At 44.1% G+C, this 23,033-nt stretch overlaps 1 protein-coding gene across 3 annotated transcripts in view; it reads left to right on the top strand.

Moving 5' to 3' along the window:
* The first annotated feature begins 1,176 nt into the window (after positions 1 to 1,176).
* POC5 (POC5 centriolar protein) overlaps positions 1,177 to 23,033 on the top strand; it is a 1,778,414-nt gene continuing 1,756,557 nt past the window's right edge. For all 3 annotated transcript variants that reach the window (XM_044063961.1, XM_044063962.1, XM_044063960.1), the window contains exon 1: positions 1,177 to 1,263. In XM_044063961.1, coding sequence (XP_043919896.1) covers positions 1,177 to 1,263 — 87 coding nt within the window. The remainder of the gene's footprint in view (positions 1,264 to 23,033) is intronic.

Here is a 23,033-nt window from a genome sequence, read left to right as displayed (position 1 = left end):
CCTATCAGTTTTAGTTTGTTGGTGCCTAATTCTAAAAACAGCAAAGCCCAACTTTTAAGAAGCATTCCTTTCAGAAGTCCTGCTATGATAAAATGAGCAGATTTCTTCATCTGTTGAAAGGAGGCGAGATTGTGAGGATGCAAATGACGAAAAGCTTTGACTGAATTGTTTAAGTGAGAGGTATATGTGCCAAGCAAAGATCCTATTTAGTGGAATCTGAGGATATAGAATATAGGAGAAACCACAGGCATCTTCTTCCTGTGTCAGAAATGATATTGCAGCATTGTACCTGTGGTACAGACTATAGATCTCAGAACAACCCTGACAGTGTTCATACCGAAGAACATGTCTCTGTATCCACCCTGGGCATGATTGTTTTGTGTGCGTCTAATTTTGTCTGATTGCATATCAAAGAATTAGTGCTGTATAATTGGACGTCAAGAGATCATTTCTGTGTAATTGCATGTCATTGAATACGATCATTTAGTATATGATCTATTTCGGGAGGATGTAGAGTAGAGTGTGTGTATGTAACTTTAAGAAGCATTTCCAGATGTAAGCACCTGCATAAAAATAGTGATCACGTGCAGGCAGCAGTGCCATTTTGAGAGAACAGCCAGAGTATTAACATGTATGAATTTGGTAGTCAGTCTGTTTATAAGTTTGTTTGTTACAAAGCCTCCTGATGTGTTTGTGTGTAATAAAGCTGCTTCAACTGAACCCACAACCGCTTGTCTCTTTTATCCTGACCAGACAAGTGACCTAGATGAACCTCCGCTACCTACTAAGTCCTTAATCAGGGTAAGACTCTGTCTAATGGTATCTCGCAGGGAAGAGGCCACTGCTTTTAGAATTTCTGACCGTGTGATGACATCAGTAAGGTGAAGACAACTTGAGTGTTATTTGCTGTTACAGTGATCTTTCCTTGAAGAACTGCTTTTAGGGTAAATACATTTGCATGCAGTAGTTTAAGTTTGACCCATTTCATTATTTGCTTTTACATTTTTTTCTTTAATTTAGTCAGGCGACATTTTGTGCGACTGTATTAGTCATTATTGGACATTATTTGAATTCCTGCTGATGGTTGTAGGAAGCTATAAAAAAAAAGTAGTTGATTGTATTTGCTTCATTTCTTAATAACAATGAATTACTTGAAAATATTGATTCTTTGTGCAGATGTCTTCAGATGAGGAGGGAACAACAGGGAGCCCTGTTTTACCCAAAGACTCTGATCCAGGTAGCTCAGTCTCTTCAGACCTGCAGGTACGATAGGTAGACTGTCTGAATTAATCTCTAAACAGGAGCAAGGTTGCTTGATAGATGCATGCATTTAAAATTCATGATAGAATGAACGTAGTTTTTTATTGGTAAATCATGCATGGTTAAACTTTTTACTACTGTATGTCATATATCATAGTACTGTGATACAAGTGCATTCCAGCAGCAAGTGGTAACTTGGTTGACTTCTTAAAGGTACTGCAACTTTTCATATTACACAATTTTTAACTTGTGTAAAATGAAGTCAGCTGCTTTCTAATATTTAATCAGCAATCTGTGCTGTTTATTGGAAAATAAAGCTTTTTATTGGCTTTTATTATGCTATGCATGCAATATATTTCAGGTACAGTTCAAAATCTGTACAGCCCTGCCTCCTGCCACACCATTAGATGAACTGTGATCTTCTCCTCTTCACAATGTTTGCAAAGTGTGTAATGCTGGAGCAAGGTTATTATCAGGTTCTAGGCTTTCTGAGGTCCTACAATTATGTGTGCGTTTAATTAATTAATTAATTAATTTTAATGCAGTTGTAGCATAAATGTGAAATGTACAAAGGTGTATAAAATATATATTTGTCTACAGAAAATGCAGTAGATATGAAACGAACTGTTTTGATATACAAGCATTAACAGAACTTGAGGCCCTTCATTGCACCATTTTATTCTTGTATCCTAACCTACAACCTTACACATTACCTTATTGCAACCCTTTTCCCTAGCATTATTACTAAACAGGGCATGTGCACATGCAGATACTTGACGTATATAAATACACTTGTACAGCACAAAATATATCCTGTTCCCTAACCCTTAGTCTGCCCCAACCCACATATACAAACATTAACTCCCTAGTGCTGAAAGTTTAGGTATAGCCAAATGTTTCAGCATTACCATTTACTTCCACGTAAAGGGCCATGTGTTCACCTTCTTCTCAATGAGAGCAACTTTAACTGTTTCTCCTTTTGTATAGTCCTACGCTGAACGGCAACTGATGTTAGTTAGTTGTATGTTTTGTAGGACCATCTGATGGGCTAAAACCTTGTTTTACAGTGGTTGGATACAAAGTAGTAAGATGAGTATGCATATTCATCCAATTTTGAGCTTGTGTCTTTTAAAACTGTAAACATTTTTTCCAGGGAATGGACCAATATAGTCCACATGTAGTGACCAACTCCATTGCCCAGAGGAACAAAGCTCTGACTCCTATCCAGACCATTTGGAATGGCTAGTGAACTAACTGCTGGAGAAGCAAGCATGGAATTGTAAGATTAAGCGGTCAGTACTAAATCTGTCCTTAGGTGAAAGAGTTTGTTTGCTTCATAGCACATTTCTGCAAAAGGATATTAAGGACCTCGAGTGCAGCACAGTGTGGATAAGGGACATGGTCTGGCATCAGCCACAGGCTTGCATGTTTGGCTATGTGGTCACCAGGAGGTTCTTCCCCTGAAGAAAGAGACTTGCTTCATGGTGTTATGGACCGGGCCTGGAAGCTGGGAATAAGTTGTGTAAAATACATTTTCTTCGGGGGATGAGTGGGTAAAATAGTGTTTGGGGGAAGATAGTGAGTGGGTCAAATACAGTGTCTTGGGAGATGGGCCTGATGGGCAGGGCTGGTGAGTGTGTTTTTTGACGTTAATAGGGCTGGTGAGTGTGTTTTCTGAAGTTATTCATTAATTAATGATACATTTAGTGGTGATTTACTGTTTGACATTCGTCGCACATCTTTACTTAATTTTCTGCATCTTTGTATCCTTGGCTAGGCCATTATTATGATCTGACCAAACTTTTTAATTTAGACATTCTAGGGTAAGCTTGATGCAACAATTTTAGCATTCCTGAACAGCTTTGTGGGTAGAATATGATGTTAAACTTCCCTCCCTCGCTACACAACTGTCTCGGCTATGTAGTCTTATGGAATAGTATAATATGAACCCCCCCCCCCAGCTATTTTAAATCAACCTTTCAATGCATATTTGTGAACTTCTAGCAGAGTTTTATTCTTTGTCACTCCATTCTTTAATTTTTTTAGTATGCAGCGATACAGTTTTCATAGCATCTTTCATAAGGAGCTTAATCAGTAATGTGCTTTAGCAGAATGCCCTCCTCGTTTGTGTGATTTTATACTTGCATGTTCCCTGTACTATCGCTCGGTGCTGTTTTCTTGTTGACGCCATTTGTTGAATAGATTTCCTTTCACTGAATAGCTAATCAGTGGTTTGTGGTCCGTGTATGTTGTAAATACATGACCATGCTAATGTTTATGTAGTCCGTGGATTTCAGAAGTTACTGTCATCTTTATCTAGTTGTAAGCACTTCTGTTCAGCTGGTGTAGGTGTAATGAAGCATAAAGCCCAGAGGGTCCTTAATACAGTTAGACACTCTTTGTGAACACACAGTTCCTATGCACAATATGAAGCATCATAAGAAAGGATCACTTCTTTGCCAGCATATCTTTTTGAAATTATATTTCTTTTTGTTTTTCCCATGTGTGCTGCACAACTTTAACAAATAATGCAAAGTTTTTAATTAACTTAGTGTTTAGTAATACAGTAAACTCTCAGTTAACCGGAACTCAAGCAACTAGCAAAAAAAATCGAAGAAATACTGTACAATTTTCATGTGTTGCACTTGGATCCCCCCCCCCCCCCCCCGTACAAACATACCTTACATTTTTAGAGTTTTGAAAAGGAAGATGGGAATAAATTCCCTCTCTCCCCAACCTGAGAACAAGTCAAACCAAACAAATAGTGTAGGGTACAGTATTAGTCAGGCCTATTTTTAATAGCAACTCTCAAGCAACCAGAAACTACAGATCTGAAGTTGTTGTCTTTGTTTGGTCTTCAGCCTGTGGGTTCCCGGATCCAGCACAAATCTGATGATTGCATACCCAGCATCTTGATCTGAGCTCCAAGCTCCTCCCCTACCCACAATGCCCCCATCTTCTTCCTTCCTTCAGATCTCTGAACCAATTTTTTCATCACCTGCTAGGACCTACAATAAAGTGGATTTATTGGAGCTGCTTGCCAGTCTATTTTGTGCGTTTTACCTGGTTCAGAGTTTGTTTTTGTCACTTGCTTCCACTTTTCTATTTGGTTTCCTTCAGATCTCATTTGTCTAGGTAAGAGTTGTAATATTTCCCTTGTTTGCTAAATTTTTTCTGTTAGTTACCTTTTCTAGTTTTTTACCCTCCCCTACCGCACGTTACCACTGGTTAAAAAAGAGAGTCCATTTTTCTTTGTGTGTGTGTACCTGTATGTGGGTTTATTGTTGGGTTTCTCTGCTATGTCTGAGACCCGGAAACACGGATTTCGAAAGTGCATGGAATTTGGCCTTAAGCTCTCCCCACCCGATGGCCACACTGTGTGGTATGCTTGGTGGCAGCCCACCTAGAGATGACCTGTTCCATCTGTGCCGGGTTTAATCCCTGAGCACTGATGGACAGGAGAAATAAGTTAATCTCAAAAGGACTTCTTCCCTCTCTTTCCACCGAGGCACAGGCCTCGGTCTCTTCTGCTCTCTCCATCCCAGCCTCTGGGACTCGACCTCCTGCCAAGAGGTCCAGGGATGGAGATGAGCCATCTAAGCATAGGGGTAGGTCCAAGAAGCAATCCCTAGACCGCTCTGGTCTGGTGGGCCCTCTTCCAAAGTTAGGTTAGCCCTGAGGTCGGAGTACCCCTGGCTCCATTCCCCCCGGTTTTCCCCAGAGCCAGAGGAGCTTCAGACCTAGTCCCTAGCGCAGGCTTTCCCTCACCGCCACTCCATGCCAGTGTTGGTGGCCACTTCATCTCATTCCACCCGCAGTCTTTCCAAAGCAGAGATGGACAGCATGATGCAGAAGTTTATTTGGACCCAGATCTAGTTAAGAGTCTTGCCATGGCCCCTCTCCCTTCGGAGCTGGGGACATGCAATTGGTGTTCATCCCTATATCTCCTTCTCCGATCTGGTCCCAGTTTTGGAGCCCTTGGATCTGCATGTGCAAAAGGAGGCATTTGGATTCCTCACTGGAGTCGCTCGCTGAAGACACCGACTTGGAGGAAGGGGAAGGTTCCCCCAATCATGTCTCCTTTGGAGACATCATGGATGTCCTACGCCAGCGTAGGGTATGGTCTGTCCAGAAACCTAACCCAGACAAATCGGTGCACCTGGAGGCTTTTGGTTCAGGACCCTCTACTTCTGGGTGTCTGTTGGTGGTTCTGATTGCATCTCAGGCGTGGAAGGAACCTGATTCGGTGGAGCCCATTCCCAAATGCTCTGACAAAGTTTTGAGCCCCTCTTTGGACAGAACGCATTGGCATAAAGGATCCCTGGTTGATGCCATAGTTGTGGCAGCTGCCACTAAGAAGAAGTTTGCTCAAGAGAGCTCTATGGTCCAGCCTCCAGAGTGAGAGTCCAGGATGATGGATCATTTTGGGAAGCGGGTGTATGCTTCAGTGACCTTTTCTGTCTGGGCACTGAACTACCTGGCACATGTGATTAGGCTGCAGTGAGATCTGGTCAAGGAGATCACCGAGTCTACCCCGGGGTCCATGTCAGCAAGAGGATAAGAAAGTGTTCTCCTCTTGGATGGCCACCCTGACATCTGTTGCTAACACATTTTATGCGTCTCCTCTCCCATGCAATGGAAGGCACCACTAGAGCTGATGGCACTGGCATTGTCATCAGGAGTCACGCATGGCTTCGGCTGTGTGCCTTTTTGGAACCCTTTAAGGCATCCTTTATGAATGCCTTGTATAGTGGTTCCTCCCTTTTTGGGAAGACGATACGTGACACCATAATCCAGAGTGAGGAGGATGGAAAGACTCTGGCTGTCTGGATTCCCTTTTCAGCCCCTCAACAATCCTTTTCCAGGGATCAGCAAGGGACCAAGAAGATGTGGTTCTGGAAATCGGAGTTTCTCCCAGGACACTTGGTCTTACCTTCCCCCAGGGTCAGAGGGAGATTTGCCGGACGCTGCCCTAGAAGCAGGGAGCAGAGGGGGTCTGAGAAATCAAGGGTCTCGAACCTTTCTCAGACAGTCCCACGCAGTAGCCCTGAAGGGTTGCCCGACTGCTCGTCTTTGTAGGCAGTCGGGAGAAACCTGTTGCTACACCCAACAGCTTGGAGCCCATCATGAAAGATTGTTGGGCGTTGCATATGATATCCAGAGGCTATTCAGTCCCCTTTCTAAAATCACCTCTACCACCCAGACATCTCCCAGACGTTCCACCTGCACACAGGGAGGATGCAGTACTGGAAATTACAAAGCTGCTAGAAAAATGGGTCATCCAACATGTCCCCCAAGACCAGTCTGGATTAGGTATTTATTCCAGGTTCTTTTTAGTGCCAAAGAAGATGGGGGACCCAAGACCAATTCTGGATCTATCCACCTTGAACCTGTCAGTGGCCAAGATGAAATTCCGGATGGTCACCCTTCAGTCTATCCTGCACTTCCTGCAGGAGAACAGTTGGATGTGCTCAATCGACCTCCAGCATGCGTACTACCACATCAAAATGGACAGGTGCTTTTGGAGGTTCCTCCGTTTCTGGCTGGGACCAGTCATTACCAGTTTGGAGTGCTCCTCTTTGGTCTCACCACAGCCCCTAGGGTGGTGTTCAAAGTGATGGCAGTAATAGTTGCACACCAGAGACTCCAGGGCATACAGGTCTTCCTTACCTGGATGATTGGCTCCTCGCTGCCCCTTCCAGGCATCAGCTCTGTCTAGCAAGGGATTACTTTCTTCTCCTAGCCCAGTGGTTGGGCATTACCATCAATCTCAGCAAGTCTTCACTGTTCCCAGTTCAGGTATTAGATTTCATAGGGGCTTGGTTGGACACAATTCAAACCAAGGTCTTTCTTACCTCTGAGAGGATACAGTCACTGAAACTTCACATCCTGGGTATCCTTCAAGCCCAACCGTCGACGGTGGAAATAATATTAAGGGCATTGAGGTCCATGGTCAATCTCTTGCCTCTGGAGTGCTTTCACATGCGGGTTCTTCAGTGGACTCTTGCAGTCCAATGGTCCATGTTAGAACTTTCATTGTCTCACCCTGTCAGAGTCTCTTGGGTGTGCAGGAACTCTCTTCTGTGGTGGTTACATTCTGCAAACCTTCTTTGGGGTTGTCCCTTTCTCCCCGCATTCCCCTCTGCCACAGTGACAACGGATGCCTCCCTGCTAGGGTGGGGGACACTGCTCGGGAAGGACAGTCCAAGGGACGTGGTCCCCTTATGAGACTAAATTGCATATCAGTGTCCTGAAGATGAGGGCGGTGCTTCTACCGTTGCAAGCTCTCCGTGCCTGTCTTCCCCAGGAACAGTTGCTATCCAGACAAACAACATATTGGCGGTCTAGTACATCAGCAAACAAGGGGGAACCAGGTCTTACCCTCTCTTTCGCAAAGCCATGAGAGTGTGGGGGTGGGTAATCTCCAACAGCTGTTTTCTGGTGGCAATCCACATTCCGGGGAGGTCAAACATTGTAGTGGACAGGCTCAGCATGTCTATTCTGATGCCTTACGAGTGGTCTCTGAATCCTTCAGTACCGAAACGGATCTTTCTCAAGTGGGGTCAGCCTTGCTGCGATCTCTTCACCTCTCCTTCCAACATAAAGTGCAGTGAGTGTTTTGCTTTGAACCCCTCTCTAGGGAAACCCCCCCCAAAGATGCTTGGGCCCCCCCAGTCTTCTGTATGCCTATTCCCCGTCTTCTCTTAATTCCAAATTTTTTTTAGAAAGTTCTCTGGCTGGGGAGCCCAGTAATCCTCATTGCCTCATTCTGGCTTCACCAAGTCAGGTTTCCCTATCTGTGGTCTCATCTGGTGGCTCCACCGCTGTTGGATCCAGTTCTGGATCTCATTTCTCATCCTTAAGGGATTTCCCATCCAGACCTGGGCAGTCAGAAGCTTACTGCCTGACTGCTCCAATTCCCCTGATTGTCAGGACTCCTAGTTTATCTTCACCTGTCAAAATGATCCTGGTGGCTGCTCATAAATCTTCCACCAGAAAGGTTTACTCCAGTAAATGGAGATTTTTTTTTATCTGGGCCTCACAGCATGTCATAGATCCCTTCACTTCTCCACTCTTCTCAGTTTTGGAATCCTAAGCAGAGATCTTCCAACAAGGTGCTAGTTTTTCTGCAGTCAAGGTTCAACTTACAGCGATTTCTAATTTTCATATGGGGCATAATATGGCTTCCTTAGCTTTTTCTAACCTCTACAAAGCCTTCCTAAAAGGCACCTTTCTTTTTCGGCCACCGATCAAGGACCCTACACTGCCGTGGGATCTTGCGCTGGTTTTACAGGTGTTGGTTTTGCCTCCCTTTGAACCAGCAGCTTCTGTGGATCTGCAATTTTTGTCCTGGAAGACATCCTTCTTGGTGGCTATTACTTCTGCCAGAAGGGCTTCAGAACTTCAAGCATCGTCATTCAAACCACCTTCTATGATTTTTCATAAGGATAGGGTATCCTTGCGTACTAATCCCTCCTTGTTTCCTAAGGTAGCTTTGGAATCCAATATTAATCAGGTTATTAATCTCCCAGTCTTTCTCGAATTTCCAAAACAAGGGAGAATATAAATTGCACTTGTTGGACGTGCACAGACAGTTGCGTTTCTACTTGCACAGGACTAAAGCTTTCCGTAGGTCTGACCAACTTTGTATCCTACTCTAAACCCATCTTAGGGAAATCAGTATCCAAGTCAAAATCGCTTGTTGGATTTCGCAGTGTATTTTGTTGACGTATTCAACTAAGGGATTAACTCCGCCAGGTCAAGTGAAGGCACATTCCACCAGGTCTATGGCTACTTCAGCTGCCTTCTGATCCACAGTTTTGTTAGATATTTGTTCTACAGCTACCTGGACTTTATCTCGTATCTTTATCTTGCACTACAAGTTGGACATCCTATCCAGGAACAGGGTGTCCTTTGGCTCCGCTGTGCTCTGGAGTATCCTTACATGAGGGCCTCCCAGGTGTTTAGTAGCTGGGGACTCTGTCCCACAGGTTGAAGACCAAATGAAGACAACCACTTCAGATAAAGAAGTTTATGTACTTACCATAATGTTCCATCAGAGTTGTTCTTTTGTCTTCAACCGTCCCTCCCTCCTTCCCCCTGTCTTGCATAGACTGTGTGGTGATCTAACTGGTAGAGGATATGGTTATCACCAGGATGCCTATTGCCTCTTGTTTATAGATTCTTTGGCATGGGACAAGGTTTTGGGTTGGGGGTGAATTTAGTTGGGCAGCAAACTCTATCTGAAAGAAGGAAGGAGATGGGGAGGCATTGTGGGTAGGGGAGGAGCTTGGAGCTCAGATTAAGATCATGGGTATATGGCCATCAGATCCATGCCATATCCAGGAACCCACAGGTTGAAGACAAATGAACAACTCAGATGGAACGTTATGGTGAGTACTTAACTTTTCTTTTTATCAGGCATCTACCAATCCCCATGGGTGCTGGTTAACTGAGAGTTTACTGTAAGCTGCTTTATTTCAGTAAACCCAAATATACTTTCACTGCAGTAATGTTTTTAGGAAATAGAGCTTCCACAGTAACCCTTACTGTAACCTTTAATCTGTATAGAATGCAACATATTGTACATTACACCATAAACAATGTATTTGTTTTAATTTGCATCCTCGTTCTGCAGATTTTCTTTTGGTGTACAACAGTAAATAGGATCTACATATTTATGATGACAGGTAGTATGCAATGTAATAAAAACTGCTTGTCATTTTGTGAAATATAGCAGATACGGATAACATGCTGCAAGATCAATGGTTATATTTATATATTCATTTAGGCAAGTGATCATCAGGACTGTTTGATGCCTAGCCATACACACCTTTTAAGCAGGTACATTTAAAGTTCATGCCTTCCTTTTCAAGTACTTAATGGTGCTTTCCTCTCAAATTGTGCAGGGCTTTGCAAGACAGTCCTGGTGTAAATTTGTGTCTGCCCATCCAGTCATGAGAAGTAGCTTGAAAGGTAATCAAAGTAATACTTTTTTTGACCTGTAGTGGTAACATGTTCCATAGGGTGGGAGTATATAGATTTAGGAGGGTCTCTCCAGCGACTCTTATTTAATTTGTTGGTGCTGATTTAAGTCCCTCTTGCAGGTGTTTGTGGAGCTACTGGATGCCCTTCAAGAATGCAACTGCAGTCCTTACATATGGGTTGTCCTGCCTCAGGCAGCCCTTCGGTCGGCCGGATTCCAAAGTCTAGGTCCGGCGTCGGCTGATGTCGGCTCCTACCTGACGTCAGAGCGGCCAGGGTATAAAAGCATCAGTCAACGCCATCTTCTTCAGTCTTTCTTGCCGCGCGGTGCCCTAAGCAGAAGCAGTTCGCAAGTGCCGGTCGGCTAGCTCCTGTGTGTTCAGATACCGAAGTCATCAAAAAGCTAAGTACCCCATTGGGGTACCTTTTCTTGCCTCAGCCGATGTCAGATAAAACTGCAAAAGTTAATAATTGCTTGTCTTGTGGTAAACAAATACCTCATAAGGACTTCCATTCTTACTGCCTTCCCTGCCTCGGCCCAGACCACGACGTCTCGGCCTGTGCTGCCTGTGCTTGCTTCAATAAGCGCACACTTAGGCGCCGGGCAGAATTTGCTGTAGACTTTTTTGGAGAAAATTACTCCTACATCATGCCGTCGGAACTACCGACAGCACATACTTCCAAAAAACGGAAGGACCGGGACCGACATCCGCGGCCAGCGACTTCCAACGACACCACGCTAAAGCCTACCGCGAGTGCATCGGTCTCTTCGGAGGCGGTAATTCAACCGCTCCAGGCCGACGACACCGTTTTACCGCTCACATTGGTACCGGAGGCTACCTCGGTGCCGGTTGCTGATTTTCCCCCTGAAACCGAAGCCCAAGATTTGCCTGACACCATACTGGTGGACAAAGTTACTCCAGCATGTGGGGCAGCAAGGCCTCCTGTGCCTATGTCCATTAAGGCCTACACACGTGCTAAGGCTGCCAGCCAGGCTAAGTCTCACCCTCCTAAATCTTTTCCACAGGGTTCAACTTCTGATAAACAGATCATGACTTTAGCTGCAGATCTAATTTCTTTAATCAGGGGCTCTCAGGCTCATCCAGACAGAGGTTCTCAGCCGCCTTCAGACAAAAGGCCTAGGGTTGAGCAGGTGGATACTCTTTCCTCAGAGGAGGCCTCTGGTGAGTCGGACCATTCAGATTCCCAGGAAGAATCTTTCCCAGCCTACGAGGATTCGGATGCTGATGAATCCATTCCCTCTGCCTCTCCTCCTGAGGATATTTCTTTCGGGGAGATTCTCCACTCCATGAGAGAGCATTTTCAGTGGCAGGGCCAGGATTTCTCCGACTCCAGGAAATGGCTTCGGACGTTCCTTAAGTTACCCCAGCACAGGCCTTTAGCTATACCCCCAGTGTTAGCTGTATTGGATGACGTGTTCTCAAGACTCCAGTACTTCTCCTGATTCTCTCCCCCCTGCTTCGGTCAAGCCGGACAGATATTACAGGGTTCCTGATACTCATAAACATCTCTTTAAGGCACACTCTGTTGATCTAGAAACTATTTCTCAGGGGTCCAAAGGAGTGGCCACCTCCACGGCCAAAAATCCTTTTGCCTGCAGACAGGGAATCTAGGTCCCTGGAGAGGTGGGGTAAAAAAGTTTATACTTCATCCACTCTTGCCATGAGGGCACTTTACTGTCTTTTTCATATGTTTCAGTATCAGGATTTCTTGATGGATGATTTACAGAAAAAATTAGCCTCTCCTAAGCCTTTAGATAGCTTGCAGGATTTGGTACATATAATACTCAGCAGGTTAGCAATCATTTTCTTCAGTGTGGTTATGATGCATTGGAAGCTTCATGTAGGTCAGCTATGACAGGGGCCGTCATACGTAGACATGCTTGGTTGAAAGAACAGACATTGCCAGATCATGTTAAAATAAAGCTTCTAGATGCACCTCTGGAAAAAGATAAGCTATTTGGTGCTAATGCACAGGGTGTGTTGAAATCAATAGAGGAAAAGGCTAAATCAGTACAAACAGTCAAAGATTTCCTCCAGGTTCAGCCACCAAGGTTCAGCAGGAATTGGCCTTGAAAGAATTGGTCCTTTCCAGACACTGACAAGTTCCAAAGGGGAAAAAACAGGCGTGCTCGAGGTAGAGGGCAATACCAAGGCTCCTACAGGGGCCGCCAATGGCAACCAACAAATCAGAGAAGTGGCGCAGGGACTTCTGCTGCTCCACAGGTACAACCACAATGACTTGACTTTCACACCGCCGACCAAGGCTCAAAGAGAAGCACCTCTAGGCGGAAAATTATCCTTATTTTCAAAAAATTGGCACATTTTTACAAAGGACAAATGGATTTTGGACATAATAGGCAAAGGTTACAGGTTCCACTTCCATACCTTACCAGCAAGACAAGGCATGCCAAACCTGCCACACAATCAAAGGGCAGAGGCACTCTTACAAGTTTCAAAGCTACTACAAATCAAAGCAATAGAAAATGTTCCTCCTCAGGAACAAGGCCAGGGATTCTACTCAACTGTTCCTTGTTCCAAGAAAAGAAAAGCAATGGAGACCTATACTAGACTTGTCTGCTCTAAACATTTTTCTCATTGTGCCAAAATTCAAAATGCTGACGTTACAGCAACTCCTTCCCATGCTGGGCAAGGGGTCTTGGCTGGTTACTCTGGACCTCAAGGAGGCATTCCTGCATGTCCCAATCAGACACAGCTGCAGAAGATACCTCAGATTTCTTGCAGGGCCAGAGCATTATCAATTCTCAGCATTGCCTTTTGGCTTATCTACTGCACCCAGAGTATTCACGAAATGCCTGGCATCAGTATTTGCGCACTGCAGACTCCAGGGGATACAAATATACCCTTACCTGGATGACTGCCTTATTCAAGCGGACAGCAAGCAAGCCTTGATAAGAAACTTGGACTATGTCATTCATCTACTGCAGGCTTTGGGATACACAGTCAACATTCAAAAAACAAGACTACTGCCATCCCAACAAATAATTTTTCTAGGAGCCAAACTGGACACATTTACAAATGGCTTTCCTCACAAAAGAAAAACAAGAACCAGTTTACTTCAAAAGCCTAGCAAAGCACACCCAGATGACTGCAAGGAAGATCCTGCAGGCCCTGGGTTACATGGCATCTTGCATTCTTCTGATTCCACTGGCAAGACTACACATGAGAAAACTACAATGGTACCTAAAAAGTTTATGGTCTCAACACAGCCACAACTTAGAAGCAACTATTCCACTCATTCCATGTATACAAAAGGAATTTTTGGTGGTGGGCACAAGCAAGCCTGCTAAACAAAGGCATGTCCTTCAGCAAACCTCAAGCAAGCCAAACCATTACAACAGATGCCTCAGATCATGGATGGGGGGCGCACAGGAAGGGCAAATGCATTCAAGGGCAATGGGCTCCCCGGGAATTGCATCTGCACATCAATCAAAAAGAGATGTTGGCAGTGATTCAGGCAATCGAGGCCTTCGGAAAATTTCTTCAGCAAGGTCATCTGCTAATAAGGACAGACAGCACCACTGTTATGTGGTACATAAACAAACCGGGAGGCACCTATTCTTAAACCCCCTCTGCAGACTAACAATGACTCTTTGGGAAAAGTCCCTGAAACTGAACATACAGTTGCAATTCCAGTTTGTTCCAGGCAAGGACAATGTTCTGGCGGACAGTCTAAGCAGAAACATTATGGATCCGCACGAATGGATGCTGCATCCAGACATTTTTTCACAAATAACTCATGCATGGAGAAGGCCGGACATAGATCTCTTTGCCTCACACCTCAATCATCATCTGAAGAAGTTTAGCTCAAAGACACACCATCCTCAAGCCTGGAGAATGGATGCTCTCTCCTTCAGCTGGAATTCTCTAACAATCTATGCATTCCCACCTCTACCATCAATGACCAAGGTGTTACTGAAGATCCAAGCAGAACAACCGAAGGGCATTTTGATAGCTCCAGACTGGCCGAGGCAGCACTGGTATCCATTACTAAGGAGCATAACTCGCACCAAGCCGTGGCCCCTGCCTCAATGGCCTCTGCTTATAACTCAGCACAATTACAGGACTGTTCATCCCAACTTGCAGACATTGCAACTGACAGCTTGGAGGGTTCCATGATTTCTCCCCATATCTCTCTCTCCAAAAAAGTTCAAGAGATCTTACTAGAAGCACGCGGGCTTTCCACCAGAAAAACTTATTCAGCCAAATGGAAGAGATTCAACATCTGGAATGCCAACAGGGGTCAGGATGCATCAGTAATGAGCATCCCACAGATACTAGAATACTTGGCAGAAATGCTTCACAATGGCCTTTCATATTCTTCCATAGAAATACACGCTTCAGCAATTTCAGCAAAATACAACTGTGATCCACGTGTGTTTTCACATCCTTTGCTAAGACAGTTTCTAAGAGGGGTAAAGAATATCAAACCTCCAAGGAAACCACCAGTGCCTGCATGGGACCTCAACTTCGTCTTGGAAAAATTAACCCCTCCACCTTTTGAGCCAGCAGCATCTTCAGAATTGCAATTTCTCTCCTGGAAAACAGTTTTCCTGTTGGCAATTACTTCAGCAAGAAGAGTCTCGGAGATGCAGGCCCTCATGGCAGTACCTCCATTTCTCATTTTCCATCAGGACAGAGTCTCTTTAAGAACCAATCCTTCATTCATGCCAAAGGTGATATTCAGGGTTTCTCTAAATCAAGCAATTCACCTGCCTACTTTCTTTCCCAATCCTCAAAATAAAGGAGAAAAGCTTCTGCACACTTTGGACATACACAGACAATTGCGCTACTACTTGGACAGAACAAAGGCCAACAGAAAGTCAGACCAACTATTTGTAGCCTACGCAGCTGGAGTACAAGGAAGGGCAATTTCCAAGCAAACAATTTCAAAATGGATTGGAAACTGCATCAGTTTCTGCTACTCTTTCCATGGAAAAGTTGTGCCAGCCAATATCAGGCCACACTCCACCAGAGCTACAGCCACCTCCACAGCCTTTCTTAGAGGGGTGGCTACAAAGGACATTCTAGAAGCTGCTACATGGAGCTCCGTGCATACATTTTCCAAGCATTACAACCTGCCTTTATATTCCAGATCCCGAGCAGGCCTTGCTTCGGCAGTCCTGCAGGGCATTTTAGCTACACCATCCTTATCTTAGATCCTACCACCCCCAGCTTGGCTATGGTATTCAACCCATATGTAAGGACTGCAGTTGCATTCTTGAAGGACATAGTACAGTTTTGTACCTACCATAAATGTAGATGTCCGATAGATATGCAACTGCAGTCAGGTTTTCCCTCCCTCCTACCCCTCTGTTATTCTCTTTTTAGGGTCCGCTCCCCCTTTCTCAAATTAGCTGGGGATATTTGTTATGGTGTATCTGTGTATTACTGTTGTGCATGTCTGGATTTTTTATCCATTCTCTAAATTTAACCTTCCTTGGAGGGCACCTGGCATCTGGGGCAAGAAACACTGAAGAAGATGGCGTCGACTGATGCTTTTATACCCTGGCCGCTCTGATGTCAGGTAGGAGCTGACATCGGCCGACGCCGGACACAGACTTTGGAATCCGGCCGACCGAAGGGCTGCCTGAGGCAGGACAACCCATATGTAAGGACTGCAGTTGCATATCTATCGTACATCTACTTTTATGGTAGGTACAAAACTGTACTTTTTGGCAAGAAAGGGAAGGTAAAGTATGATTCGGTTGAAAGGAAAAGTGCAGGTCACCTTGTAGCAGCCTGTAGGCTACTGAGTACAGTGACAGTTCTATCAGAATAGTTGAAACATTTTAAGGCTTTTGATCTTCCTTGGTAAGGTATCTCTGGGGCCTTTCTACCTGAGCAGTATGCTTTGATTTTAAACATACCAAATGGGTCATTGTATTCAATGACTGGGCTGATGAGAGAAGAGTATAATGGCAGAATTACTTCTTTGGATCCTGAAAACATTCCCTTGGAAATTAACGGGACGCAGTTTCCTGAACATGGAGGAAACTTAATGATCAAATGAGAGAGAATTGTCCACACAAGTGCCCAGGTCTCTTATGACCATCGCTGTCTGAAGAGGAGTACCATTAAAAACATGAGATTGGAACAGCTTATGTTCTTTACCAAATGTTACTCAAACTGTGCTTGCTTACATTTAACTTAAGAATATTTCCAGTACTCCAAAGATGTGTATATTCCAGCCCTTGCTGGAGCTCTTTAGTATTCATGTATCAGTGGATAAACACTATCCAGCTTGCAGTCATTACTAAACTTGGTCATCCACAATTGTAGGATATAGACCTGGATGTCTGCAGAATAAATGACAAACAAGAGAGGCCCCAGCATTGATCCCTGTGGTGCCCTATTAGTTACAATTTTTATGTTTATTTTGGGGGGGGGGGGGGGCTACCAGCAACTTTCACAACCTGGAGATCCGTCATGTAGCCAATCTGCAATTCAGTGGACAACATGGGGGGTTGGGTTACATTAAGTTTTTCTAATGTTTTAAACCATATCAGCATGAAGGATGGTGTCAACAGCCATGATCCGTTTGAGATGAACCATGCGCATTGAGTGATCACTGCCCACAGCCTGTGTAATAATTTCAAAGAAGCTTACTCAGTTCAGGAGACGGAACCTCCCCTTCATAAAACCAAACTAATTGAGATCTAGATGTTTCCAGATTCTGCATAAATGAGTTCTGCTATGATAAATGGCTTTACATATAAGGATATTGAGGCCGATTGGTCTATAATTGCTTGGATATGTAGAGGGAGACATCTTTATTTAGGGGAGTCACAGTGGCTATTCTCCAAGCATGGGGTACAAACTCATAGGCTGAAGTTAAAAGTTTAAGTAGAAGCTCAGTCCATCTTTGACAGTGATGAAGATACAGCCTGGTATGTTGTCTGGTTCAATGGAAGTATTACTTTTAATCTTTTAACTGAGATTTTAAAACTTGTTCCAAACTGATTTCTGGGGAAAATACATTTTCAGGGATACTGGAGATAAGTTTGTGAGGTGGGGTAAAGGCAGCACTAAATGTGTGTGTTAAATATATACTGGTTATATCCTTGAGATTGGAATATGCAATATCAATACAGAAGCGTTCAGTGCATTGTTTGACATTATTCCTTGATTTCTTGACATAACTGAAGAAAGATTTGTAGTTTCCTTTGGAATCTATAGCAACCTTAAGCTTGTACTCTGCTTTGCATTTTCTAATAGTGCCCTAAGTTTCTTGTTGACATGTTTCACTGTAGTCATGAAATAAGCGAATGAGGATTTCTTGTACCTTTTCATCATTTTTCATGTTTTGTTCTATAATTTAGTTTAATATGGGAGTACCACTAGAGAGATTTATTCCTGAATTTAACTTTAAGATAAGTATGTGGTGATTTCTGTGCAGCTGTTTGTGTTCGTAAAGGTTAGAGGGGAACGTGGTAGCCCTTTTAGCTGGGCCCATTTGCAGGCAATTGTTTTTTTTTAAATTTTGCCTAGGTCTTCTACTAGCTGAAGTAGGTTTGGCCTGTTAAAGCCCTTAAAGACAGTCTCATTTGTTAGCGGGGTGGTACCACTAGGTTTGACAGAGAATATATCTGACTTGTGGTCACATATGTACAGACAGGAGATTCGGGATGAATTTCATGCAGGGCGTATGTTGTTAAACACCAGGTCAAGGATATTAGAGCCTCTAGTGGATAGTTTGCATTGACAGTAACAAAGTCCATAAATTGCTGAGCATATACACTTTTTGAGATTTTGGGTGTACCACTTAATGCTTAGGAGTTTGATATCCCCTAGCAGTAAGGTATTTGGTTTTGATATTTAATCCTCAGTGATAAGGTAATGTTTTTGATCTTTGTGGGAGGCATTACTGGGGATTTTTATCTAGCAAAGAGGTAATACTTGGAGGTCCTGGAGAACCAAATCACGATTAACAAATACAAGTTAAGGCCTTGAGTAATTTGATGTGAGGGGATGATATTTTGGACAACTACAGATATCCCCCCATGGTTACCCAAGGGCCTAAAGGAATGATTAGCAGTAGCCGTGGTATAGAGGGAGTGATTTCCTTGCACTAAAATCATGTTTATGCAACTATACAGATGTGTACGTGTTTTTAAGTTGCAGGAGGACCTCAAGTCCATTCAGTCTTTACATCAGTACTTTAATATATTATAATACACTCAAGACCATAATTACATTTTTCTTTGAAGCTTCACAAGCAACTTTTCATATGTTTGAAACTATACATACTTGACTTTTGCTGAAAAATGTTTTGTCCCTGTAGGCTTGGACTTTCACATAACAGCAAGAAGTTAACAGCAAGTTTATTTTCCAAGTGCTTTTTTATTGAGATATTTACATAAATATGAACAATTATACTTATGTATAATCTGCAATAAAAATAACAGTGAATATCCCTCAAGCTGTACAACTTGTAGGACAGTTATCAATAGCAGTTTTTCATCATCATTGGTTTCACCCAGTGCCTTGCAAACAGTGTGCAAGTCACTTGGCTTTGGAAATATTGCATATTTTAATAATTACTACCAAGCAGAAAACTATATCTAAACCATGTTGTACTATATATGACCGTGATGGAGTACATGTTCTTCATTTGATTACTGCTGCAGTAGCATGTCCTGCCATGAACATAATAGCCAGCATGCCTACAAAGCTTCATGGCATCTTCTTTGTGCTCAAACTATTAGTCAGCTTGAGTTGACCTGTCTAAACTCGGGATTGGGTACCAAGCCCTTCAGCTTTCCTGCCACTGAAGAAAGTGCCCCTCTCTGGGCTTTCAAGGATCAATGGTCTGCTAATGCTGTTCCATTTACGTTCCCTTTGGGGAATACAACATCCACTTTATTTTTTGTGACAGAAAGCTTACTTTTATATTTTAGGTAGGAAAAAAGTGTTTTCCACCGTTTTAACTTTTTTCACTCTTATAGTGGAACATCACTTTTTTGCTTTTGTGGTAAAAAAACTGAAACTTAATTCAGCCTACAGTTTCTGTGGAGAAACTGGTGTTATTTGAATTGCTGGGTCTGAGTGTTTAAAATGCTTTTGCTGTGTTTTTTTCAGAATAAAAGTTATTTTTTCTTTTCATCTAATAGACTATTGCTGCTTCACTTCACTGGCAATGTGGCACCTTTTTCAGCTTAACCATGGAACAACCATTTGGTTCTCCAGATGTAACTTTTTCCTGCCACAAAAAGAAAAAATTAAGTAGCATTTGCCACTACATCAGGCCAGTTCTTTGGGCCAGCCACAGGTGGGTGGTTCTGCTGTGGCCAAAGCTGGTTCCACAGACCACTTGTCTTTTTCCTTGGATCCCACTGATGTAATCCACATAGCCACTGAGGATTAGGCACATCCTCTGCAGTTATGTCCTTGTTAGGCAGGGGAAAACAGCTCTTGTCAGCCCTGGGAGAAGGAGCAGGGAATGCCTTTCTGTTTAGCCAGAAAGCTGTGCCCAATCCTAGGGAGGCGATTGCTGGCAATTCTGTGTCTGTTTCTTCAGGACTTCTGTCAAGAAACAAAAGACTAAACATGCCTTTTCCTGCCTCAGTGACACTGGACAAGAGTAATTTCATTGGCCTTGGCTTCAGGTTTAGTGCAGGCTCTCTCCTCCTCTTGTATGAATAGTTCTGTTAAATGAAAAGGGATTATTTTCCTGAAGAGATTCTAGAACTTGAACATCAAACACATTGTGAAGAGACAAAGGATGTAATATCTCCACAGAGTTCTGATTCAGATTCTGAAGAATGTGTAACTTTGTATAGTCCCTGTGACGGATTATCTTTCCCCTGATACTATTTCTAGAGTAAATCTGTTGTTTCAGTGCGAATTATGATTTATTACAACAGGAATTTCGTCAACCTACACCTATTTATTCTGCTTCTGCTTTGAAGGATGTTTTTGTCACCACATACAATTTCCAAGACTGGCAGCATAATACCACCCCAAAAAGCAGATAGATTATATAAAGTTCCTCAGCCATTTAGGTTTTATGTACTAACCCTGACCTGACCTGACCTAGCAGCTATAGCTTTAGTAAACTCAGCTGCTGATAGTCATTTTGTTAATATAAATTTCTCTACTTCTAACAAAAGAATAAGGAAGGTTTTTGAAACATTTGGAGAAAAAGTGTATAAATCTGCAGCTCCTCTTTTTAATTTTTAGCAGTCAGGCTCATATGTTGAAGTTTATCCTGTCCATTTGTGAAAATATAAGGAATGTTTATCGGTTTGCCTATTGTGATGAAAAATCTACTTTGTGTAATTTGGTGTCTGCTGTTTCTCAAGTCACTACCCATTGTTTAAAACTGTTTACATGACTCTACTGATGCCACTTCCAGGGCTGCAGCCAAGGGAAATGTTATGAGGAGGTTTGCTTGACTGCATTCCCAAAACCCCTCGGAGAATGTCAAAAATGAAATTCTTAATTTTGTTTCTCTTTCTCTCGTGCTCTCTCTCTCTCTTGGATAGAAAATTAGATCTGAAGTAGTTTACTTTATTTGATCTTCAACCTGTGGGGATACCAGATTCGTATCTGATCCGAACCGGAATTTCACTAGCATCTGCTCTGAGCTACTCCCCTTACCTGTAATACACCCCCACTACCTTCCAACCCCCAGATCTCGTTTGCCCCGGCTTGCTGAAGCATCGTGATCTCCTGAGCTCTGATTAGTGAGTGTTTTTTCTTCTCCTTTTAAGCAGCATTTTTCTTTGAAATATTAGTATGTGTTTTAATGTAGGTTTCCTCTTCTCCCCTCGCTGGTGTGTCGTGAAATTGAACCTTTGTTGTAGTTTAGCATTAGTTTGTTAGTGTGCTTTGCTTCCCCTCTCCTCTCAGTGTGTTCTGTGTGACTGGAGTGTGTGGTGAGTGGTTTGAGTGGGGAAAACTGGTAATTTTTTCTCTTTTCCTTCTCTTGTTTGAGTGGCTGGATAGAAGCATGACTGATCAGCCTGTGTTCAAAAGGTGCAATGAGTGTGGCCATAAATTCTCTCCTGCAGATGGCCACACTCTTTGTGTAATGTGCTTGGGTGTTGCCCATCTAAATACTGACTGCTCTATATGCGTGGGTTTTAATCCATGTGCTATCAAGGACAAGAAGGCTAAGTTGGCCCTGAAAGGCCTTCTTTCCACTTCTGAGGCAGTTGCCTCGTCCTCTGCTTCGGTCACAGTGGCTGCTGTGGCCGCCTATCCTTCCTCTCTTGCCCTTGCTTCTCCTCCCTCCCAGGCTGGGATTCAACCTCCCGTTTCAAAGCCTGTGGAAGTGGAGCGGAAAAGGGGCAGAGAAAGAGAGTGAGACAAAATCTCACAGACTTGACCAATATAGAAGGTCCTCAGACCTTCTTTCTCCCGCCAAAAGTCAGTCTAGGTTCAGTGACTCCCCTCTGCTCCGATCTGAGATTTTCCCCGGAGCTGGAGGAGACACGTTCTCCATCTAAGGCCTCGGTTCCTCGACCCGTAAGGTCAGAGTCACTGGCCTCATCTAGGTCCACATGGAGCTTATCGGAAGTTGACATGGATAAAATGATGAGGAGGCTCATTCGTACTCCGATCCAGATGGGGGTCTTGCCAGCCCCCTTTCCCTCTGGGGGGGGGGGAGGTCACTTCCTTTTTTTTTTTTTTTACACAGAGTTCTCCTCCTCTGATCCGTCCACCGAGTTTGGAGTACTGTGATCAGAGGATGGCCTTAGTCAGGGGGTCAGTGCTGACTACCTGCTTCTTCAACGCCGACAGCTGCCTGGAGCATGTCTGATCCGAGCAGCTCTCAGAGCCGGAGCTTGGGTGTCAGGTCCGAGGGATCGGAACTTTTTTCATCGGCTCCAGCTTTGTCAGGCAAAGTTCCCTCCCTTGGAGCTCCGTCCTTTTCAGGCTTGGCTTTGATTCTCACATCGGATCTCGGGAGACCGACTTCCTTATTGGTTCCCCAGGAGGTTCATTCTCCTTCTTCATTCATGGTAGAAAGGGTTCTCTCTGCCGGATCAAGACCCTTGACTATCCCCTCAGACTCCGCCCTGACCCGCTTGGCTGTATCTATGAATCCCATCATTTTACCAGAGGGACAGCCCATGCTCGAGGGACCCCAGATGGTTCCCACTGAGGAACAAGTGGCTTGCAAGTTCCCCCCGGAGAGCCCCACCGGAGATGCGCCTCTCAAGCATACGTGTAAGAGGAGGCACTTGGACTCCCAGAGTCCCTCACCGAGGACACTGATTTGGATGATGGGGAAGGTTCTCCCAGGTCACCATCTGAGGATGTCTCCTTTGGAGACATCATGGAAATCCTTCGCCAACGGGGAGGTTGGTCCACCCTCAGACCTTCTTCTGACGAGTCCGTGTTCCTGGAGGCTTTCGGCATGGGCCTATCTACTTCCTGGGTGTCCCCTCCCGCAGATCCCCTGGTGGATCTTGTCACCTCCCAGGCTTGGAAGGAGCCAGACACTGTAGAACCAATCCCTAAACATTCTGATAAGATCTTAAGTTTACCATCAGATAGGCCAGCATGGAACAAGGGCTCCCCCATAGACGCTATGGTGGTAGCAGCAGCCACAAAGAAGGAACTAGCCCAAGAGAGTTCCTCAGTTCATCCTCCTGACCGAGAATCGCGGATGATGGACCTCTTAGGGAAGCAGGTTTATGCGTCGGCAGCCTTTTCCATTGGGGCTCTGAACTACCTGGCCCACGTCACGAGACTCCAGTGTGACCTGGTCAAGGAACTAGCTGAGTCTCCCCCTAA

Source organism: Protopterus annectens, chromosome 2.part2, assembly GCF_019279795.1.
Source record: "Protopterus annectens isolate FY-2018-M chromosome 2.part2, PAN1.0, whole genome shotgun sequence".
NCBI classification, from domain to species: Eukaryota; Metazoa; Chordata; order Ceratodontiformes; family Protopteridae; genus Protopterus; species Protopterus annectens.
Note: the sequence above shows the minus strand (reverse complement) of the source record. Positions and strands in the feature narration are given on the sequence as shown.